A 22,899-nucleotide genomic window follows, 5' to 3' on the forward strand; every position below is an offset into this window, starting at 1 on the left:
CGTTCTACTTCTCTCCTTCTCCACATACAACCACCCCCCACACCCTCCCCCCTCCCTGCACCCCATCTAACCTCCCGACTGCACCTAGCTACCCTTCCCTCCCTTCACTTTGCCCCTGCATGCTGCCCAGCAGCACTTCACTGTCCCCCACCCCTATCCTGCTATCCGTCCCCTCTCTGCTGCAGCCTCCTCCTTACCTCCACCCAGTTTTCCCTCCTATCATGTACTTTGCTGCTGCTTGCAGTGTGGCTTCAGCTGCCATAAGCTGCAGTCATGTTTGTGAGAGTTACGTTTGCATGTACGTGTGTGTGTGTGTGTGTGTGTGTGTGTGTGTGTGTGTGTGTGTTAGAGAACAAATGTAAGGATTTAGAAGTATATTTCTCTAGGGTGAAATATAGACAATGCATACAGGAAAATTAAAGAGGCCTCTGGAGAAAAGAGAAGTAGCTGTATAAATGTCAAGACCGCAGATGAAAACCCAGTATTAAGCAAAGAATGGAAAGCTGAAAGGTGGAACAAGTATATAGGTCTGTAGAAGGAGATGAACTTGAAGGCAATTTACAGAATTGCCAGAGAACTGAAAGGCCTAAGCTGAAATATGGCTCATGGACTAGACAATATTCCATCAGATTTACTGATTGCACTAGGAAAGCCAGTTGACAAAAATACTCCATGTGGTGAATGTATAAGAGGGGGAAATACCTTCAAGATTTCAATAAGAATGATTTAATTCCAATTCCAAAGCAAGCAGGTGCTGAGAGAGGTGAATGTTATCAAACAATCAGTTTTATAGTCACAGTTGCAAAATAACAATACGAATTCTTTACAGAAGACTGAGAAAACCAGTAGAAGCTGACCTCAGAAAGATGAGTTTGGGTTACAGAGAAATGTCGAACATGTGAGGCAATACTGACCTTACGACTTCTCTTAGAAGATAGGTTAACAAAAAACAAACCTGCTTTCATAGCATTTGTAGACTTCAAGAAAGCTTTTGACAATGTTGACTGGAACACCCTCTACGAAATTCTGAAGGTAGCAGAGGTAAAAAGACAGGGAGCAACAGGCTATTTACAACTTTTACAGGAACGAGACTGCAGTTAGAGTCGATGCTTGTAGCCTACCCTGATGTTATTTAATTTGTACACTGTGCAAGTAATAAAGGAAATGAAAGAAAAATTTGGAGAAAGAGTTTTATAAGTTTAGGAAGAAGAAATAAAAACTTTTGAGGTTTGCCGATGACACTGCAATTCTGTCATGTACAGCAAAGGACTTGGAAGAGCAATAGAATGAAATGGACATCTTGAAAGGAGGATATCGGATGAACATCAACAACAGCAGAACAAGATTAACAAAATGTAGTCCAATTAAATCGAGCGATGTTGAGGAACTCTGATTACGAAACTCTAAAAGGATCAGATGATTTTTGCTGTTTAGGAAGCAAAATAACTGATGATGGCCGAAAAACATACAACATTGTTATATTTATCAGTTGTTTTAATGCTTCCGAAGAACTGTGGCAGCATAAATATCGATAGTTATTAATTTCATGTTATTTTCTGTTCTACAATAGTAAATGCAACTGTAATAGTAACTGAGGAATATCTAAATTGCTTTGCCAAAAAACTAAAACCCCAAAGTTTTCACTTGCAAACATACCAATTCTCCAAAATGCGCTATTACAGGGTGTATACGGGAGGGGGGGGTGAATACACTTTTCCATGATAAACAACAGTGTACATTCCTCCGGAGCTGTAAAAACATCAATCCTCTGAATGGTAACGGTTTTATACACCAACAAGAACTTCCTAGTCCTTTAGAAAACGAAACTCAGGGGAAGGGAATGCATTTTGCAAAGATATTTGACGTGCAGTATCATGTACACTGCATATTTTCATATTGCGAAACGCTGCATATTTTCATATTACGAAAGTATAAATTCAAATTCCACCAAATGCAGCACTTTAGTCAAATGCAGCACTTAAGTTTCCGAAGTACTGAAACAGAGATTGCACTGTGCTATTCTGAGCCAATCATAGCTCATGTCACGTGATCTCGTCAGCCGATCACAGCAGATATTCAGAGAATAGACACATGATGTAGTCAGCCAATAGGAACATGATTGTTTAGTAGCATGAATGCACAAATAGTAAAAGTTAGTGGTTTAAGCTTTAAATTAATGAACATAGTGTAGCTACAAGGAAAGCTAAGCTTTCACATATAATATTGGTCTGAAGGTTAATAAACTATAAGAAAAGTTAAGCTTTCACATATAACATTGGTCTTTTTAGCGTGTGTTACACTTTAAGATACAGCGCACAAATGTGCCAGTAAAATTTTAGACAATGACATTAATGTCTGGCCTTCTGGGCTCAAAATTATTCTAAATGGCTGGTCCTGAAAGTTTTAAGTTTTAAACTAGAGTCAAACACCCTGTGATTTAAGAAATTTATTGCACTTTCTACATACAACATAGTTCATCCAGCGTTAAAAAAAAAAAATTCCTCTGAAAATAATGCTTTTCGAAGAACCATTCGCAATACTTCCCCGCAACTTCTTAGACATGGGTTCATTTCGGCAGCTGCCAGAGAGCGCCAGAAAACAGGCATTACTGCAAGTGTGCAGCTACGATGACACAGGAAGCCCATACGTTCGTACAAATATAGCATTAAGAGATCTTACATGAATCATAAAGGAAATAGGACATCAGAGGATACTCCAAGAGCATTGGAATTTCGTACACCATACTAAAATGCATAACTTGGCTTTAAGGACACATTCATATGTCAGGGTGTATACACAGACAAGGGAAAAAAAAATCCAGATTTCTCGGTTAAAAGACACCCTTTTCTCTGGTGAAAACACACTTTTTCCATGTTAAGTGACTGTACAGCGTCTTTCAGAACTGTAAAACTTATCAATCCTTTGAATGGTTGACGATTTCTTGCTGGTGAAGAATTTCCTGGCAGTACACTGATAGTTTTTGTATTACCAAAGTATAAATTCGAATTTCACCAAACACAGCATATTAGTTTCCGAAGCATTGAAATCGATATTGTGACACCCTTTCTTGTAAGCAAATCCTACCTCATGTCGTGTGATCTTGCCAGCCAATGACAGCAAATATTCAGAGCATATGACATTTGATTTAGTCAGCAAATAGCAACACCAATTACATAGTGCGAACACACGTTTAAATTAACATAAACAGTGTAGCTACAAAAGAAGCTAAGCTTTCACATAAAATATTGGGTCTCAAAGACTAATGAGCTGCAAGAGAAGTTAACACTTTTACACGTAATATTGGTCTTCTTTTTTTTGTGTGTGTCTTACATTTTTAAGATACATCACACATATGCGACAGTAAAATTTAAAATAATGACAAATGCCTGGTCTTTTGGGCCCGAAATCCTTCTAAGTGTCTGGTACTCAAAGTGTTAAGTTTTAAATGAGAGTCAGACGCTCAGTGATTTAAGAAAATCATTGCACATTCTCACACATAGCATAATTCATCTTGTATAAAAAGGAAATTTACTTAGCAAGTAAAGTTTTTCAAACAATCATTTGGAATTTTTTCCTGAGACCTGTTAGAAATAGGTTCGTTTCAGCAGCCCATTTGTACGTATTAAAGCATTAAGACGTCTTACATTATGTCATAAAAGAAACAGAAAGTCCGCAGCTCGTGGTCTAGCGGTAACGTTCTCGCTTCCTGCGATGTGGTCCCGGGTTCGATTCCCGGCGGGCTCAGGGATTTTCTCTGCCTTGTGATGACATGACTGGGTGTTGTGTGTTCTTCATCATCATTGACTCGCAAGTCGCCAAAGTGGCGTCAACTAAAAAGGACTTGCAATACAGCGGCCGAACTTCCCCGCATGCGGCCTCCTGGCCAACAATGCCATACAATCATTTCATTTCAGAAACAGAAAGTCAGAGGATACTCCAAGAGTATTGGAATTTGTAAACCATACTAAAAGTCATAATTCAGCTTGAAGTGCACACTCGTATGTCCAGATTCACAATGAAGTAGGCCCCAACTGAACATTAAGCTTTTCAGTGTGGTTTTCAGGATGTTAATTTTCTTGGGGCACCTGTACTGTACTGTCTGATGTTTGGTTCTTTATTATAGCATAACGCCATATGCCAGAAGATGAAAATGTGAACCTGAAATTCAGTTGGAACTGGCCAATACTGTGGAATGCCTCAGTGGAAAAGATCAGTAAAAGCCAAATTTCTTTATCATACAAACAAAAATAACTTCATTGTTCTGCAAGGTGATTAATGCTTGACTGCTAAAAACATGGAAATAAAATAAAATTAGAAAACAAACTAATAACATATTTTAGCGTTCCGTAATTATGCGATGTATTTTAATTCCCTTGATATTTCCCGGCCACAGAAATGTGTTTTATTTTCTTTTGACATTGGAATTGAAAACAAAGAGGGAACAGTAAAATCACTAAACAGAAACAAGGGTCATGTGGCAGCTACCCCCTTCCTCACAATAACTAAGACTGCTCTGCATATGCGCGAATCTGGCAACTTGGGCACACCAGAAAATTTTTGCAGTTAGCATCTGGCTGCTTGTTGATACAGTCAACATTCACACTTCATGTAGCCAGAAGCAGTAGAAGGTACTGCTCCTAGAGGCCCAACTGTGCATGCGCATAAGCCCGCTGGCAACTGCTCAAACGAACCTAATGTAAACATTTGTGAAGTCACGCTCATCAGAAGCGGTTTGTTGTTACAATGTATTACATAATCTTCATCCTAAGGCTTCTGACACATTTTGCTGTTGACAGACACTTGTGTGTTCATGGTGTTATGTCATTGTAAATGGTGCATTTCCCTTGCAACTGAATGTTTCTTTCTTTATTTATTTTCCCTCTCTCATTTACGTTTTATTGGTCCAGTATAATTATGCTACAGTATTGGGATACAGTAATATTCTTTGTTGGAGTGTCATTTGTTATGAGTGAAAATTACAAAAATTTAACTGGAAAATAAAACAATGAAAAATTCCTGGGTTTCTCCCGGTTTTCTCCCAGATAAAAAAATTCCCAGGTTTTTCCTGGATTTCTCGGGGTGTATACACCCTGTATTCCAGATTAACAATGAAGTAGGCCCGAAGCTGCTATTAAGCTTTTCAGTGTGCTTTCCGGGATGCAAATTTTCTTGGAGTACCAGTACTGTATTGTCTCATGTTTGATTCTTTATTACAGCATAATGCCATATGTGCCAGAAGATGAAAATGTGCACTTGAAATTCAGTAAACATTTGAAACTAGCCAACAGTGTGTGTGTGGGGGGGGGGGGGGGGGGGGGGGGACAATTTCTTATAAATTGACTGCATCTGCAGAAAAGATTAATAAAAGCCACATTTATTTAGCAAACCGACAAAAATAACTTCACTGTTGTGCAAGGTGATTAATGCTCGACTGCCAAAAACATGGAAATAAAATAAAATCAGAAAACTGAAACTAATAATAGCTTCCTGCAATTAAGTGCACATATTTGAATTCACTTGATAGCTCCCAGCGACAGAAATCCATTTTGTTTTCATTTGCCGTGTCAACTGTAAATGAAGAGGAAATAGGACATCAAGAAACAGCAAAATCACCAAACGTAAATGGGTCACTATCCCCCTTCCCACTCCCAGACTGCTCTGCACGTGCGTGAATCTGTCAGCTTGGGCGTGTCAGAAATACTTTTCGGTGTAGCATGAGTGCTTCTTCCTACTGCTGCAGCCACACTTCAAGTAGCCAGAACTGGGAGAAGACATTGCTCATACACAGCGCATCTGTGCATGCGCATGAGCCCATTGGCAACTGCTCAAAACGAACTTAATGTAAACATTTGTGGCATCATGCTCATCGGAAGCAGTTTGCTGTTAGGAAATATTCCATAGTCTTCATCCTACAGCCTTTGACACATTTTGCTGTTTATCAGTTCTTACCAATCAAAATTACAAAAACTTAACCAAACACTAAAACCATGGAAAATTGCTGGAATTCTAGAAAATTCCTGGGTTTTTCCCGAAGCATATATACTCTGTATTACTTACAAACAAATATTTCAATGTCTGAATTTGGAATGTTTATGATGCCTTGACAATATAAAAAACAAAAACCGATTATAAGACGAGGTTTTTTTCCCAAATTGATCATTTGAAAAATACAGGGTTGTCTTACATTTGCAAATTAAACTACTGTGCTGCTAATGTCAATATTTTTGCGTTATATAACAGGTTACATTTACAGATGAAGCTTTGGCAACTGTGGTCACATGCAGATTTATTTCAGAGAATTCAGACTAGTTGGAGGGGGAACAATAACCCAAGCTTGGCTGAGTGCTAGAGCAAAGGTGGGGAGGAGGGGAATGATGAGACGGCATCAAATTTCATCTTGATTCCAACCATGGAAATGTATACCATGTATATTGGCTTCTATGAACATCTATCACATTTAAAAACTACAGTGTGTCCAAGTTCAGGTATAGTGAGAATTTAATGTACTTTAAAATTGGATGACTACCAAAAAAATAGGAGTGGTAAAAGTCTAGATAGGTGCCAGTGGCTCACTTAGGTGTTTTGTGCAGCAATGTTGTCAACACTTGCCATAAGGTTTGATGGGAACGAAAAGGGGCGCGTCAACTGCTGGTTCTACATAGCCAATGAGAGAGCAGTGGGCAGAAAACACGTTTGGAAGCAAGAGGTAAGGAAATGTCACATTCTCACATCAATATAGATTCGAAACCCACTATGTATTCAGAAAAAACAGCTGTCTTGGCCGGTACAAATATAAGCACAACCCCTGAAATTGCAGTGCATTCGGAAGAAAGAGCCAAATACCAGTGACAACTAAGACAAAAAATTTCATTTGCAGTAATATAAGCTGTGCTATTTGATCCCAACCTAACTACAACCTTATAATTCTTGACATATGGGGAGGAGGGGGGGAAGCAGCCAAACATTTGAGACAACAGCGAAGAGAGAATGGTTTCAATTTCGGCTCTAAAAATTCAGTGACCTTTTTTTGCCTCTCATTGCTCACATGAAACTACCATCCGAATGGCTAGGGTGAATTGGCTCGCCAACCTATTTGCAGTAGAGAAGCACCACCGTCATTGGCCCTGATCTAAACTTTCACAAAAACAGTGATGCCACAGATGACCAGCTGAGAAGTTAAGAAAAACAAGAGTGAAGATATAAATTAATGTAAACCATTTCTTTTTTATTTTATTTCTATTTGTATTATCAAGATGTAGAAAATCAATAAACGGCATTTAAAAATCTGTGGGAAGGAGGGGGTCGCCTTATATTCAGGGCCATCTTACACTCGGGTAAATATAGTAGCACTTCCTTTTCATCAAACAATTATCATTTTAACACCACATTATGTAAATAAAAGTGCTTTTGAAATAATATATGACAATTGCATGGATATGCAGCATTTAAAAATAAGCAGCTTCAGTCTTACAGTTTTTAAGTCGAAAGAGTTACCTTTTCAGCTGAGTGAATATTCCTGGTTCCATTATGTAGTCTTTAGTTCTGAATTTTTCGAGACATTCTTTCAACACCTCTTGTGGGTTCTCCATCATCTCTTCCCCAATATCACCCTGAAACACAAAGAAAGAATTACACAGATACCTCATCATCTTACCTTTCCCCCTCAATCTCTCCCTTACTACCAAATTTGGAGCGTTTATACTCAATAAAACGTTAATGGTTGTAAACAATAGATTAAGACAACAGTGAAGGGTTGATGACACAATATCATCACACTAACTGCAATAAATTAATGTGCCTTGCTACGTCAGAGGTCGAATAGTAATCCGCGTTGTTAACGTTGCTTCCTGTATTTTTGTGCTTCATATTTTTCAAAGCAACGCAAGGAGTGAAGTCTCCTTAGTACCTTTTTGTCTTTCGTCTGCGTTCATGTAAGGCAGGCATTTTTCTTGCTCTATGTAATCTGGTGTAATAAGATTTCTTCCGTTTGCCTTCGTGTAAGGAAGTCATTTTCTTATTCAAAGTAATCTGATATAATAATAAAATTATTGAAGTTCAAACAATTTTTTCTATACAGCTAAAGTTATTAATATCCATTACTCATTATAGATAATGAATTCTTTTATGTTTCAGCTATTTAATTACACTGGGAAGCAAACAGTTTGGTGATGTGTCAACTGCGTGCAATCATTTGTGCATTTGTTTTTTACAAGTTAAACCTTGCAACTTTATTACGAAGTCTGATTACTGTTACTAGGCAATGCATACGATTTGTTGCATTATACCTCACATTGTTATTGTTCGCCGTCACCAAGCTTTTCCGTTCCCAATTGACAACTCTGCACTTGACACTAAAAGATATTAGAAATTGCAGTAAATGAGCTGTCTTTGGGAAAGTAGGAGTTGTAATACTATATTTAACATTGACATTTTAATTATTCATATTCTTCAATGTGTGCCTACTGTGGTCACTGTGATGAATCCGCTTCCACACAATTAGCTTTTGGAGGATTAAAGTTCGATCATTTTCTTACACTCGCATTCTTTTGATGGGTACATTACATAACTCACATCTTTTGAGTAGCTGTTCTTTGTCACTGATATATCTGCTAAGGAACACATTTTTCATAATTTTGATTGATTCTGGGAAAGCATGAAAAATCTAAACAACAGTGGCTGGGAAGAGATTTAACACCTCTCAACTCAAATTGGAAGCCAAGTGTCCTATCATCTCACCCAGTGACCTGTACTTTGAGGCAGACATAACCTTTGTTGTGAGAGGAGAGCAGTGTAGCTTCGTATTAACCATATAATGAAAAGGATAGTTGCTTCTCACCATATAGCAGAGATCCTGAGTCGCAGAAAGGCACAACAAAGATTGACACACAATTAGCTTTCACTCAAAAAGGCCTTTGTAAAAACTGCGAGTTGTGTTTGCATGAGTGTGTGCGTTTTATAAATCAACCCAAATCGAGACAAGTAATATAAATACTAAAATTTTGATAAACCCTGATACAAAAGGTACAATAAATAAAAATCTACTTCAAAAAATTTAAAATAATATCTCATAAAACATTTCATTAACAATATACTACAATTTTAAAAATCAATTCTATAAAATATACTAAGACAAAAAACAACAAAATTATTTATATTAAATAATTAAATAAACAAAAAATCAACATAATAAAATAAATAATCGTGTATGTATGTTGTCTAATTTTGACAAAGGCCTTGTGTTGCCCGAAAGCTAATTGTGTGACAGGCTTTTTGTTGTACCTTTCTGTGACTCAGCATCTCCACAATATAGTGAGAGGCAGCTGTCCTTTTCATTATATTGTTACATTCCAAGCTGGATTTTCCACTGTTTTATATTAACCATGTCAGTTCATGGTGTTAATGAAATATTCTGATAAATACACGCAAAAAATTTTTTTTCTGACAATACAGTTATTTTTGTCTAAAACTGAATCACAAAAAATTACTGGACTGTGTCCCCTTTCATTAATCACATAAGTTTGTGATTAAATTATAACAAGAAACAAGGTCCTGTGTTGCAGCAGGCAAAATGTGAACAGTTTAATTGAACAGTCATTTACTGTGAGTAACAGACAGTGTTGAGGGGCATATAAAAGAAACAAGCAGTGTATATGGTGGCTCACCCAAAAGTTATCGAACTCTTTTAATAACATTAACTGATAAATGGAAAACAATATTCACTGAACATATCAAAAAAACAGTAACCCTAACTATTGACCTGTGAGTTTCTGCAGTTATGCCAAAATCATTTCTCCATGAAGCACATTTCATTCCCCTACCACCACCTACAGCAGGGAAAACTTAGTTCTCTTGAGTGAATATTAAGTGGTTAAACACCATGCTTGGAAGTGTGGGGCAAAACTTCATTTACTACAGGTGAAACGGTAATACTATTTACAGAAGAGCAGTGTTGATGGTAAACACAATATGTACAACAGACTTAAGTTTTCTTTTTGATGCATTGCAAAACTTTAGCTAATATCTTGACTGATATACTTACACATTACTACCAGTACATACTAATGGTTATTGGAGATCAGTGGTGAAATGATGATTACCTAAATAGTTTACCTACCAATACAAAAACATTTATTTTGTTTGATCTGTACATTTAAACTCACATTGCACATCGCTACTAAAATGTTCCTCGTATATTTTTGTGTGATCTTTAAAGTGGAAATGTGTGATGATGTCACCGAGTATAGTGCAGGGGACTGGGTAATTCAAATGAGTTGAATATCACTTATCTCAATCAACATGTAAATTATCAAATATACATCATCATAAAGATGAACAGCATTGTTGGCACATTATTCAGGCACCAAGATAACTAAGGGTTTGGCAAAAGTGTTCACTATCCATACCAATAGGTATTTAAAATATTACCAATCATACACTATGAGGTGGCTCTTTTGTGGAAGACACTGGGAACAAAAACTTCGTATCAGCTCATAGCACACTTGCTGTTGAGACAAGCCCCACCTCCTACTCCAAGGGCCCCAAGCTTATAAAAGAAACAAATGTGATGGGCTAATGAGTCACAGAAGTGAAATAAAATAAGAATCACTTAAATGTAGTCTCTACACTCATTTTTCTGAATAAATAATAATAATAATAATAATAATAATAATAACTATAATAACTCACAGTAACCACTCACTTCACCACACTTAGAACGACAAATATTACAAGAAGTCATAGTTCCACTGATGCTGCATAATACACTTTTTTGATCACTGTTGGTCAATTTCAGCATAGCAATTTCACATGTACATGAACATAAGATCTCGCAAATGCTATTAGTACATCACAAAAGAAGTGAAAAAGAAATAGCCAAGGCATTTATCACTGCTCTAATCCTTTACCAAACAAAATATGTATCATACCTCATTTGTCAGAAGGTATGGGTTTTGGGGAAAGAGACCAAACAGCGAGGTCATCGGTCTCATCGGATTAGGGAAGGACAGGGAAGGAAGTCGGCCGTGCCCTTTCAGAGGAACCATCCCGGCATTTGCCTGAAGCGATTTAGGGAAATCACGGAAAACCTAAATCAGGATGGCCGGACGCGGGATTGAACCGTCGTCCTCCCGAATGCGAGTCCAGTGTGCTAATCAGAAGGTATGAAAGTAGTTACTTGATACTATTTTCTGTAATGTGACAATGAACTGTAACATGCTTCATCATTTTCTCTTTACTTAATTCATGCAGTATCCCAGGATTTTCCCTTTATTTGTGCCTTGCAGTTCATTTGATAAAGAATTTGGGCAGTATTGTGTTCTGTAATGCAATTTATATTCAGCTGGTTTGGAAAGGTCTGGTAGAATGTAGATAGTAGGACTGACAAAGTCACTGGGACACACCTCTGCATTTTCTCTTTGTTTTGACTTTGTGTATCATCTGCTAATGGCATATATACATATAACCACATTTACATGTACAATTTGTAATGGTACTTGAATTACGTAACCATTACTGCACCTCACCTGAACCTCTCGATACCAGCAATATTCTACTGTGTTTCTGTAAAGTAGTTGACGTATTTCTGAGATAACATTCAGATTTGATTTCATTAATGTAGAGGTACTTTGATACATCGATATGTTTGTATTGCAATGATATTATTCTTACGTGTATTCTTTCTTTTGTCACTATGACCTTTGACGTACTTGTAACTCAGATCTTTGGGGGCGTAAGCGATTATTGTTAGTTGTCAGAGAGTCGGACCTTGAAAAAGTCAAGTCTTGGACGTCATGTTGGAAAGACGCATATTGTAGTCAGCTTATAAAATGTGAACTTTAACAGTGAGGAAGATGTTTTCAAGTATGTTTTGTATTGTGAAGTGATGTTTTGTGTGTTACATGATACTGCAACCAAAGCAATAAAAAAAGGAAGTGTAACTTAAATTCGGAGTGCTGATTATTTTTTTACATCATCATTGTCCTAACTTTCAAAGGTTTAATCTGCAAGAATGGTTTGTGAAACACATCTATAAAACTTTTGAATATAGCGGAATAAAACCTAGGCCTCTTTGCATCCGAGCTTGGAATCATAACCACCTAGATTTTCAACGATTGAGCCACGATTATACAACGAGACCAGCGTGGGAAACACGAAAAGATGAGTGCCTAGTTTATTCATTATTACATGAAATGACTTTATTAACTGTGCTCTAATGACACCTGCCACATAATAACTTTGTTGTTGCCCGAAAATGCAGTATTTAGCAGCGTGAGCAACACCACAATCATCATTAAATTTTGACCTTGTTATGGTAGGGTTATTAGAACTTGAAAATGACACCTTATGCAAATAATAACAATATTACAAAAATTACGAAAAGGATAGATTGCAACTCACCATGCCACAACAAAAAGATTGTTAAACAAGTTAGCACGCACGCACGCACGCACACAGCCACTGTTTGTGGCTGTTGAGGCATCTATTTTTCTTTTCTAAGCTGTCTCAAATTTCATCATACTTCTCTGTCATTTTCTTATCTACCAAGTATAACTTCTGCTCTACTTCCACATCCCTTTTGTTGATGTAACCTGTGCTAGACACATTTATCAGCATAGCTCTATCTCTGCATAAGAAAATGTGACTTAATGCCAACTGAATGTTCAGTATATTACCTCTCCATCTGGTTCACCTTCCCACTCCTTGTGTTCCTCAAATCTCTGCTCCATTGTGTGTTTGCTAATGTAAAAGACCTGAAAAATTTGGAACATATTAATGACAAAATTACTGAAAGAAGAATATGAACCATGTAAACTATACATTAAAATATTCAAGTTATTAGGTCACATTTCTTTTGATACGCCAGGATTTTCCTCCAAATATTAACATGTGCATGATTAATAGATGGGACTCACACAGTATACAATAACATTTCAGTAATTTGTATTAAATCTATGACAGAAATTAAAATTAGAAAGAGAGAGAAAAGCTATGCATTACTTACCTCTGGGAGTTATAACTCACAGCACCCCTTGTAAGAACACTTGAAAAGTAGGATCACAGAACTCCTAGCTTTCAGAACAACTGGTTCCTTCTTCAGAGAGGCAAGAGCAATTGATTGAAGCAGATGAGGCAGAGGTGCTAGCCAACTCAAAGTGGAGGCTATGAGGGAACTGTGTGTTTTGAGGAGGAAAGGCAGCAAAGATGGAGAAAAAGGTGTTACAGAAGGAAGAAGTCATGTATCAAAGGTAAGAATAATCTGAAGTCCAGGATGGAATAGGAACAAGATTAATAAAAGAATAAATTGCTACTTACCACATAGAAGACTCATTGAATCAGAGACATACACAAAGAAAAGATTGTTAAACATTTAATATTTTGGACAAAAAAGCCCCCTTCGGAAATATAACACACACACACACACACACACACACACACACACACACACACACACACACCAGCCCCTGTTGCCCAAAACTTCCACAAATTTTTTTAAGGGAAGAATAAATAAAAAACAATACAAAAAAATTAAATTCTAACTACCACCAACATGAAGAATAAGATTCTTTTGCAAGGGGAGAGGGTGGCCATGTGGTTCTGTGTGAGAAGATACATTTGAGAGTACAGTGGCAGCACCTGGCATTACCATGGAAATCTAACAGCTGATGCAAAATTATTATCAACCATGTAGTCGGATGGTGCTGATCCTCGAACACGAACCACTGATGGTATTATGCCAAACTCCAACATATGATCCCATCAGAGGTTCATGCCAGACTGCAGCATATAATTCAGCCCAGGATCAGTCTGACTCTTCTCTGTATGCTGCACAAGAAGTGGAGTGCACATTGCGAGTGTTGTTGTATTCGCTACAACGCTAATCTGGTGGGCTCTGTATGTAACATGCAGAATTCTGATAAGAGCTTGGACTGCACTTTTCTTAGGAATAGGACTGAAGACAGTTTGCATTGCTCCTAGTAGCATCCTGTTCACATATCTCTTGTTGCAAATAAAGTCCGTTGTTTGTTTGAGCAGCTCGTCCTTTAACAAAAGCGATAGCAACTCTGAACCAGTTATGTGTGCAAATCAAATGTGAATAATTCTGTAACTACGCAAAGATTATAGTTTTCATTTATTTATTTTTGCTAACGCAAACCGTGAAGGGTCACCAGGAGCTATGGGCAGTTATATTACAGTCAGTGCAAGAGCTAGCAACTGTAGCAAGAATGTCTCCCACAAAACTTTTGTTTACAGATTTTCCACAATTTAATGAACAGCATGAGGAGCAGGACACTTGCCACCAACTACTACAGTTATATTTTTGGGCTTGTAAAATTTGTGAAACAGACAGCCAAAAGGCTAATACAAAAACTACAATCGTTAACAAATCTGGTGGAACTTGAGTTGCCTAGAATGTTTTCTGTAGTGCCTGAACATTTTTTGACAAAGACACACATTACTGGACCCAGATGAATACAGGATTATAATTACAAAATCGAATAGGGGCAATGCAGGAGTAGGTTTCATATTGAATAAAAAAATAGAAACGTAGATAAGCTACTATGAACAGCATAGTGAACACATCATTGTAGCCAAGATAGACATTAAGTCCACACCTACCACAGCAGTACAAATTTATATGCCAACTAGCTCTGCAGATGGTGAAGAGATTGAAGAAATTTATGAGGAGATAAAAGAAATTATTCAGATAGTTAAGGGAGGAAAAAATTTAATAGCCATTGGGGACTGGACTTTGGTATTAGGAAAAGGAAGAGAAGGAAAAACAGTAGGTGAATATGGAATGGGGCACAGAGAATAACTTACTCATTGCTAACACTTGGTTTAAGAATCCTGAAAGAAGGTTATACACATGGAAGAGACCTGGAGACACAGGAAGGTTTCAGATTGATTATATAACGTTAAGACAGATTTCGGAACCAGGTTCTAAATTGCAAGACATTTCCAGAGGCAGATGTGGGCTCTGACACAAGTTATTGATTATGAACTGTAGATTAAAACTGAAGAAACTGCAAAAAAGTAGGAATTTAAGGAGACAGGTCCTGGATAAACTGAAAGAACCAGAGGTTGTAGAGAGTTTCGGAGAGAGCATTAGGGATCAATTGACAAGAACAGGGAACATTTGTATGGAACGTAGCCATGTATGGACGATAAACAGTTCAGACAAGAAGAGAATAGAAGCTTTTAAAATGTGGTGCAACAGAACAATGCTGAAGATTAGATGGGTAACCACGTAACTAATGAGGTCGTACTAAACAGAATTGGGGAGAAGAGGAATTTGTGGCATAACCTGAATAGAAGAAGGGATCGGTTGGTAGGACACATTCTGAGGCATCAAGGGATCACCACTTTAGTATTGGAGAGGAGTGTGGAGGGTAAAAATCGTAGAGGGAGGCCAAGAGATGAATACACTAAGCAGATTCACAAGGATGTAGGTTGCAGTAGTTACTCGGAAATGAAGAGGCTTACACAGGATACAGTAGCATCACACCAGTCCTTAGACTGAAGACTACAATGATGACAGTGACCGACATTTCAAGCATCTGCCATTGTGATGAGAATCAGTGGTGTGTTTCCATAATCACCACACAGAAATGAAGTATAGGCAGATTCAGTGGTATGTTTGGAGTATGCAGCAAATAGGTTACATAACAAAATTATATTTTTGTAACTTTTGACATTTTAATAAGAAGGATATTATTAGCAAGTAACTCCGAATGACATTCCTCTCACAAATTCAGTTTAAATCACATAAAATATATATATAATTGTTTACAATATAATTGCAATAGTACTGAGATACTGTTTCTTTGTATCTTCGTTCTCTTTCCCAATACTGGTGTACTATTTAACATATGTTTCACACTGTGATAACCATGCATAAATCTTATTTTTTGCTACATTACAAGTAAGTAGGTGGGTCAGAAAACTTAATAGCAGGTTAATTATAATCCTATCAACTCGTTTCTCATAACAAAACCATGCAGGTGACTTAAGTGCTTGATACTTGATCAGGCCATTGGGCGACACATTTAACTGCAATTATCTCATGTTACAAAAACTCTGGCAGAGTTCTGGTTGGGAGTAGATGAAAATGTGATTTATTCTTAAGATTTCATTCATATAATGTGTTCACCTAATTTCTATAGCAAAAAAAAAAAATTCCCTATGTTGAAAATTAGCAAAGTCAGAAAATGTATTTTCATAAACTATCCTTATATCGTGTAAATAATTTGCCAAAACTAAACTGAAAACATAGTGAAACTCTTCCAGAACATATTGAAGCCAGTTACGTATTGGTACATCAACATTTTGTAGACCAAGCCCTTGCATAGCTCCAGACCACAACTGTGTGTTAAGAAGTATAGTAAACTACAGGTCGGACCAAGATCTTCTCAACATGCAAGCCATCTATTGCTCAAAAACTGGATCCACTGCGTATGAGAACAATGTACAGATGTCTCACCACCTCCCCCTTGACTCGTGCTGCCTTCTGTTGTCAATTTCTTAAATTGTTTTGAAAGTAACATTAGCGAAGGTAACAGCTGCTCTCACAAATGGCTGCGCCAGCATCATAGCATTGACATAATTTCATGCGTCTACTTGTTAGGTTTCACAGTTTGCTGTAATTTTGCTACACACATGTCATGTTTGTTGAGTGAGTCTAAAATTTTGGAAGCTCAAGAGGAAGAAATTGCTCAGTAACTCATCTCACACCTTTTAATATAATTACACTTTATGTCATCATTAGTTTATAATTTGTAAACTATCAGCAAACTAAATTAAATATCAAAAATAAGTCTTGAAGCTTTGTATTTTTTTAGTATGTATGACTCCTGAAGATAAATCATTTACATATGCGCCAATAATGCTTTAAAAAACACCATAAATGCATGGTTTTCTCTCTTTTCCATCCCTCCACATGTTACTATTGAACTGTCAATCCTTGAGTAATTCTGAAAAGACTAGATACTGTTGGTGTGGCAATGTTAATTTGAGTCATTTAATAAAGAAAAGTCTTCTGGTACAGATTGTATACAAATTACATTTCTTTCAGAGTATGCTGGTGAAATAGCTCCTATTTTAGCAGTAACATACAATCACTCACTCAACAAAAGATTCATACCTGATGACTAGAAATTTGCTCAGACCATTATAAAAAGTGGGAGAATAGAAGAAATCCACTTGAACTGATATAAATTTGTGTTAGGGTTTTGGAACTGTACTGAGTTCCAACTTTATGAAATACCTGGGGGGGGGAAAAAAAAGCAATCTACTGTCACATAATCAGTACAGATTCAAAAAATATCACTCATGTGAAACACAATTGGTTGCTCATTTGCATAAAGTAATTAGTGCAATTGACAGAGGATCTCAAGTTTATTCCATATTTATAGATTTCTGGAAGGTTTCTGACACCATTCTTCTCAAGCAGCTTCTAATCAAATTGCATGCCTATGGAATATTGTTTCAGGTGTGCAATTCGATTTGTTATTTCCTATCAGAAAGGTCACAGTTCAGAGTAACTGACAGGAAGTTGTCTAATGAACCCAAGTTATACAGAGGGTCCCCCAAGAAACTGTTATAGGCCCTCTACAATTCTTAATCAATATAAAAAATTCAGAAGACAATCTGAGCAGCCCTCCAACTGTAGGTGATGAAGTTGTTTACTTTGTATTAAAATCAATTACAAAATGATTTGAATAATATATCTGCAGACAGTGAAAAGTGGCAACTGATTCTGAACAATAAAAAGTGTGAGATCAACTACATGACTATTAAAACAATTTCACCAAACTTCGATTACACGATAAAGCACACAAATTTAAAAATTGTCCATTCAACTAAATACAGAGGGATTAGAATTACAAACAACTTAAATTGGAACCATCACATAGAAGATGCTGTAAGAAAGGCAAAGCAAGGACTGCTGAACTGGCAGAACACTTAAAAAAATCTACACAATGCTTGTCTGTCTCTTCAGGAGTACTGATGTGCAGTGTGAGATCCTTACCACATACAACTGGGGGAGGACATCAAAAAAGTTTGAAGAAGGGCAGCTTGTTTTGTATTATCATGAAATAAAGGAGAAAGAATCACGGATATGACTTGAGCTGGTACTCAGGTGACAAGGTCTTTCCACAAAATCACTTTGTTTCTTCTCCGAATGCCAAAATTTTTGTTGCCCCCCCTCCACATACATAGGGATAAATGCACACCACGATAAAATTAGGACTTGCATGAAAAGACTTAGCGGTTCATTTTTCCCATATGCTATTACATTGTGGAATAGTAGAGAAATAGTCGGTAAGTGATTCTATGCACCCTCTCCCAATCACTTACATATGAAATGGTAGGTAATCATGCAGATGTACCAGGGGATAATTACTGTAGCATACACCTGTAGCAACTGAATTTCAGAGTTCCCTATGTCTCCCAAGAATATCCAACATGATGTAGCCAATACTACAAGTTACAACAATGTTTTCTGTTGCTTACATCCCACAGTTCCTTTTAATAGCAGCCAATTACCAAAATTTCATAAGAAACAGCTTGTACTATTGCATGTATGGCTTTGTTGACAAACAAAGGAGAGTTGAAACCCTTTTCCATACATAACTGCAGACGTTATTACAGTCCGCTGACGTACGTAACCTTCATCAACATTGTGCATTTATTATTATTATTATTATTATTAAATAACGTACAGTAGTACAGACATAGGTCAACTATTTGCAAAGTAGATAATTTCTTAAATTCAACTAGTAATTCTACACCTTATTCTAAGTTTTTCATCTCTCCTAAGTGTTCTGATAAATTAATTTGTAAATTGTGTCCCAAAGAAATTTCACTTGAGAAAACTATGAAATTACCAGGAAACAGAATGGCTGACCAAGAAGCAAAACTCCAAATACTGCCAATAAACATATTTAAGACTAAGAAAAAAACTACACTGAGCTTCTAAAACTGTCAGTTTCTTCCCCAGAGAGGAAAGAAGAACTGGTTGAAGAGTGATGGAATACTGCCAACAGACATGTTAAAAGTAGGAAAAACTAAATCTAGCTTTTGGACCTATTTTTAAATCACCCATCAGTAATGTTTGGAATTTTGCGTCCGGCAAAACATGATCATGGTGTATATGCGTACAGAAAAAAAAAAAAAATTATCTGAATTTTACCAGATAGGCAGGTTATAAACACACTTTTTCCTGGGCGAAAGTACACTTTTTCCCAGGTGAAATTGAAAGGTATAGACCCCTGGTGAAAGTAAAAGTATTATTTTCTTAACCGAGTGACAATACACTTTCAATCAGAGCTGTAAAACTTATCAATCCTTTGAAAGGCGATGATTTTGTACAACCCCATACAACTTCCTGGCATATTAGGAAATAAAAAACATTGTGTTTTGGAAAGATCTTTAATGTGCAGCAACACTTGATTTTTTGCCTTTTTTTTACCCCCCCCCCCCCCCCCCCCCAATATCTGGTTAGGCAGGATCCTAGGACACAGCTTGAATTGCAGCAGCTGACTATTTGTGACAAGCACAATTACAAATTTCACTACTGTGAACCAAAAATTTCATGGATTACCTGGCTGAATGTATGTTCCACTGAGCACTTCAACTATTCCATAGAAAAGCCAATTACGGGAGAAACTGCTCAAGAACTCTTTTCGCACTATTTTTTGAATGATAATTATATTTTTTGCCGTCGTTATTGCATGCTTTGTAATCAATGAAAGAACTAAAATGAATATAGAAAGCTAACCTTTAGAATTGATCTTTTTTAGCATGTGTTACACTTTAAGATAAACTAAACATAAATGAGCAAGAAAACTTTTAAATAATGCCATAAATGGCTCGTCTTTCGGACTTGAAATTTTTCTAAGTGGCTGGTCCTTGAAGTGTTTCGAATGAGAATCAAACGCTACCATGATTTACAAAATTCATGGCTCATTCTCACATGTAACATAGTTCATTATGTGTAAATGGAAAGTAACATTTCTCAAATCATCATTCGCTATATTTTCTTGTGACCTGTTATAAATGTAAACAGTTGTGACATTGTGCTCATTGAAAGCAGTTTGTTGTTAGATGAAGAATTGCATAGTCCTTGACACATTTTGCTGTCAGCTGACACTTGTGTGTGAACTTTGTTTTGATATTGCAAATGGTGTATTTTCTTTGCAACTGGGTTTTTCTTTTGGTGTTATTCTCTCATTTACATTTCATTGCTGCCATATTACTCTGGAGTAGTGGGCTAAATTCTTTGTTAGAGTATCACTTCTTACCAGTCAAAAATTAAAAAAATTTAAATGAAAATTAAAACAACGAAAAATTCCCAGAGTTTTAAAAACTTCCTACGTTTTTACCGGATTTCTCCCAGATGAGAAAATTCCTGGGTTTTTCCAGGATTTCCCAGTTGTCCCGGGATGTATACACCCTGATAATACATATGCAATTCAAAGAATTCTGACCAAACTTTTTCAATTATCGATGCCAGAAGCAGACTTTTTGAGAAAGGTTATCTGACCGCATAAGAACCAAAAATGTTAACTGGAGCAAAGAGGTTATGGATTTTAAATAAATTGTACTCACCTAATAAAAATATACTCTTCTCAAAATACAAAGACAATCAGTAATGGAAGGATGTCATGTCCATTGCACCATGATGTACTGTGCATACTGTATCACCAATCACTGTTAACAATAAGGACATAAATTGCATCAACATACTGTCACTCATATCAACACCAACAAAGATAATACGTGGTCTACATACAAACTATCAAATTCTTTCAAGGAGCCAAACTGCAGATGCCTATTAAAAGAAACACAGAACACATTGTCACAAGCAGGCCTGAGTTCATATAAAGACTACGTCAACTAAAATTATTTCATGCTTAAACCGTTATATGCCTTTAGAACAGTGTTGAAGTTTTTAACATAAAATTTTGTAAATTCTGCTCTACCAAAATATGTACCAGCGATTGCTACTGAGGAAGATGTAGACACTTTGCTTTGTATAGTATTTTTGTACTTGTTCATAGTGTAACACTTGTTTCACAACAATTTCTGCAAACATGATGTCATTTTGATGTCACACACAATATCGATGATGGCATGATCAGCTATTGACTTTCATTAGAACTCGATACTGGCTTCTCTTGGGATTTCGTGCACACGTACTGGAGACTTACAAAAGCATGTTATTCTTGGTACAATTTATTATAATTATTGCTATAATAAAATGTCATGTAATGATTTATCGACAGTTAATTCCTTTTTGTAAGAGTGATCTCTTAGGAGTGAGTTATTGTCATCATCAATAATTTACAAATCAAGAACCAAACACATTAGTTTTGTAATTTGTTGTATTTTGGTTCAATGTTAAAAGAGCATAGTAAATTTATCACAAACACATCACCATAATCATAAAATGGCATTTAATAATGCATCAACACAGGCCTTCAATATATAATATGATAAGTAAGACAGGAGTTAAACATTGCATGGTTAAGCGCTAGTAATGAATAAAGTCATGGTTTCTGGAGTAAAAAGTCGCTAGTTCGCATCCTGGCACATCCTTTTTTTCCCCCTTTTGTGATAGCATTGTTAAAACATACTGTCACTTTCTTATGAATGTAATACAAGTATGTCCTGCAATAATGGGTGTTATTTACATTCAGTCTCGCCTCAGAACGAAGGACGAAATAAATATTTAGCGACTTCCGAATGTCTGGTTAGGCAGGAACCTAACAGTGCAGCTTTAATTGCTGTGACTGAAATGAACAGCAATAATATTCTCCCTTTTCACCCATATTTGTCTATCTACAGTAGAACCCCTCTAATCCGTCACCTTCGGGACCGGGACCATAGTCGGAACGAAAAAAAGGTCGGATTATCCAAAAAATCTAATATTTATTGCAAAAAATATAAGAAGACATTTAGTACAAAAAATTAAACGATTTAAGAACTAAAAGACATCTTCAGTAATATAAAAAGATGTTTTTTACACAGTGTTAAACAATATATTAACTAAAAAAACGTCTACACACACAAAGGAAAAACAACAAACAAATTACAGCACTGACTTAATAACGTATAAACGTATATATACTGTAAACTAAAAAATGTTTATAGCACTGTGTATAAAAATGAAATTTTTTACAAAGAAATAAACTACTGTATGTATAAACTAAGAAATGATTATACTGTATGCATTGTTTTCACAGTAAAAATGAAAACAAATTACGTGGAAAAACTGTCAGTGTTACATTTTTGTTTAGCAGATGTTATTCTAGATTTAGCTGCAGTGTCCCTCCATTTTTTTATCCACAAAACGTCCATTGGGGTTGAAGTTGGATTCTGCTCGATGTATTGAGGGGTGATGTCGAAAGCGTTTTCTGCATTGTTGTGTGAAATCCGGGTGGGCGATACGTCTTCGCCGTACGAGTCCTCATTCACGGTTTCCTGGCTAACAGCAGCAAAGCTTCATTGGCAGGGACGTTCGATTCCAGAGTTTGTAGATCTTTAATGATTTCCAGTGCGTCACTGTTTTGCTCATCTTCGGTATGCTCATTTTCAGCCATAACTTGTGGTCAAAGCTTACGTCATGATTTCCGCAGTGTGTCAGGTTTCAGTTCATCCCATGCTGCAGTGATTGTGTAGATAGCATCTTTGGTGTTCGGGGATTTCATTGCTTCAAATAAGTTATGACCTCCTTCAGATTTTTCCAAGATTGAGCTGAAATACTTTCTGCGATATCGCCTTTTTAACCATTCAATAACGCCCTGATCCATTGGTTGGATGAGTGAGGTCACATTAGGAGGCAGAAAGAGAGCTTTTCTGTCCCCTTTCACCAAACCTTCCTCAGATGAATGTGAT

At 36.6% G+C, this 22,899-nt stretch overlaps 1 protein-coding gene across 1 annotated transcript in view; it reads right to left on the minus strand.

The window, feature by feature from the left end:
• LOC124613232 (negative elongation factor D) overlaps positions 1 to 22,899 on the minus strand; it is a 200,659-nt gene that overhangs the window by 155,089 nt on the left and 22,671 nt on the right. The window contains exons 2-4 of the mRNA XM_047141906.1: positions 20,611 to 20,712; positions 12,672 to 12,749; positions 7,495 to 7,610 (exon numbers count right to left, since the gene is read on the minus strand). Of these exons, the coding sequence (XP_046997862.1) occupies positions 7,495 to 7,610; positions 12,672 to 12,725 (170 nt within the window). The 5' untranslated portion in view covers positions 12,726 to 12,749; positions 20,611 to 20,712. The remainder of the gene's footprint in view (positions 1 to 7,494; positions 7,611 to 12,671; positions 12,750 to 20,610; positions 20,713 to 22,899) is intronic.

The sequence above is a fragment of the Schistocerca americana genome, chromosome 4, assembly GCF_021461395.2.
Source record: "Schistocerca americana isolate TAMUIC-IGC-003095 chromosome 4, iqSchAmer2.1, whole genome shotgun sequence".
Taxonomy (NCBI): domain Eukaryota; kingdom Metazoa; phylum Arthropoda; class Insecta; order Orthoptera; family Acrididae; genus Schistocerca; species Schistocerca americana.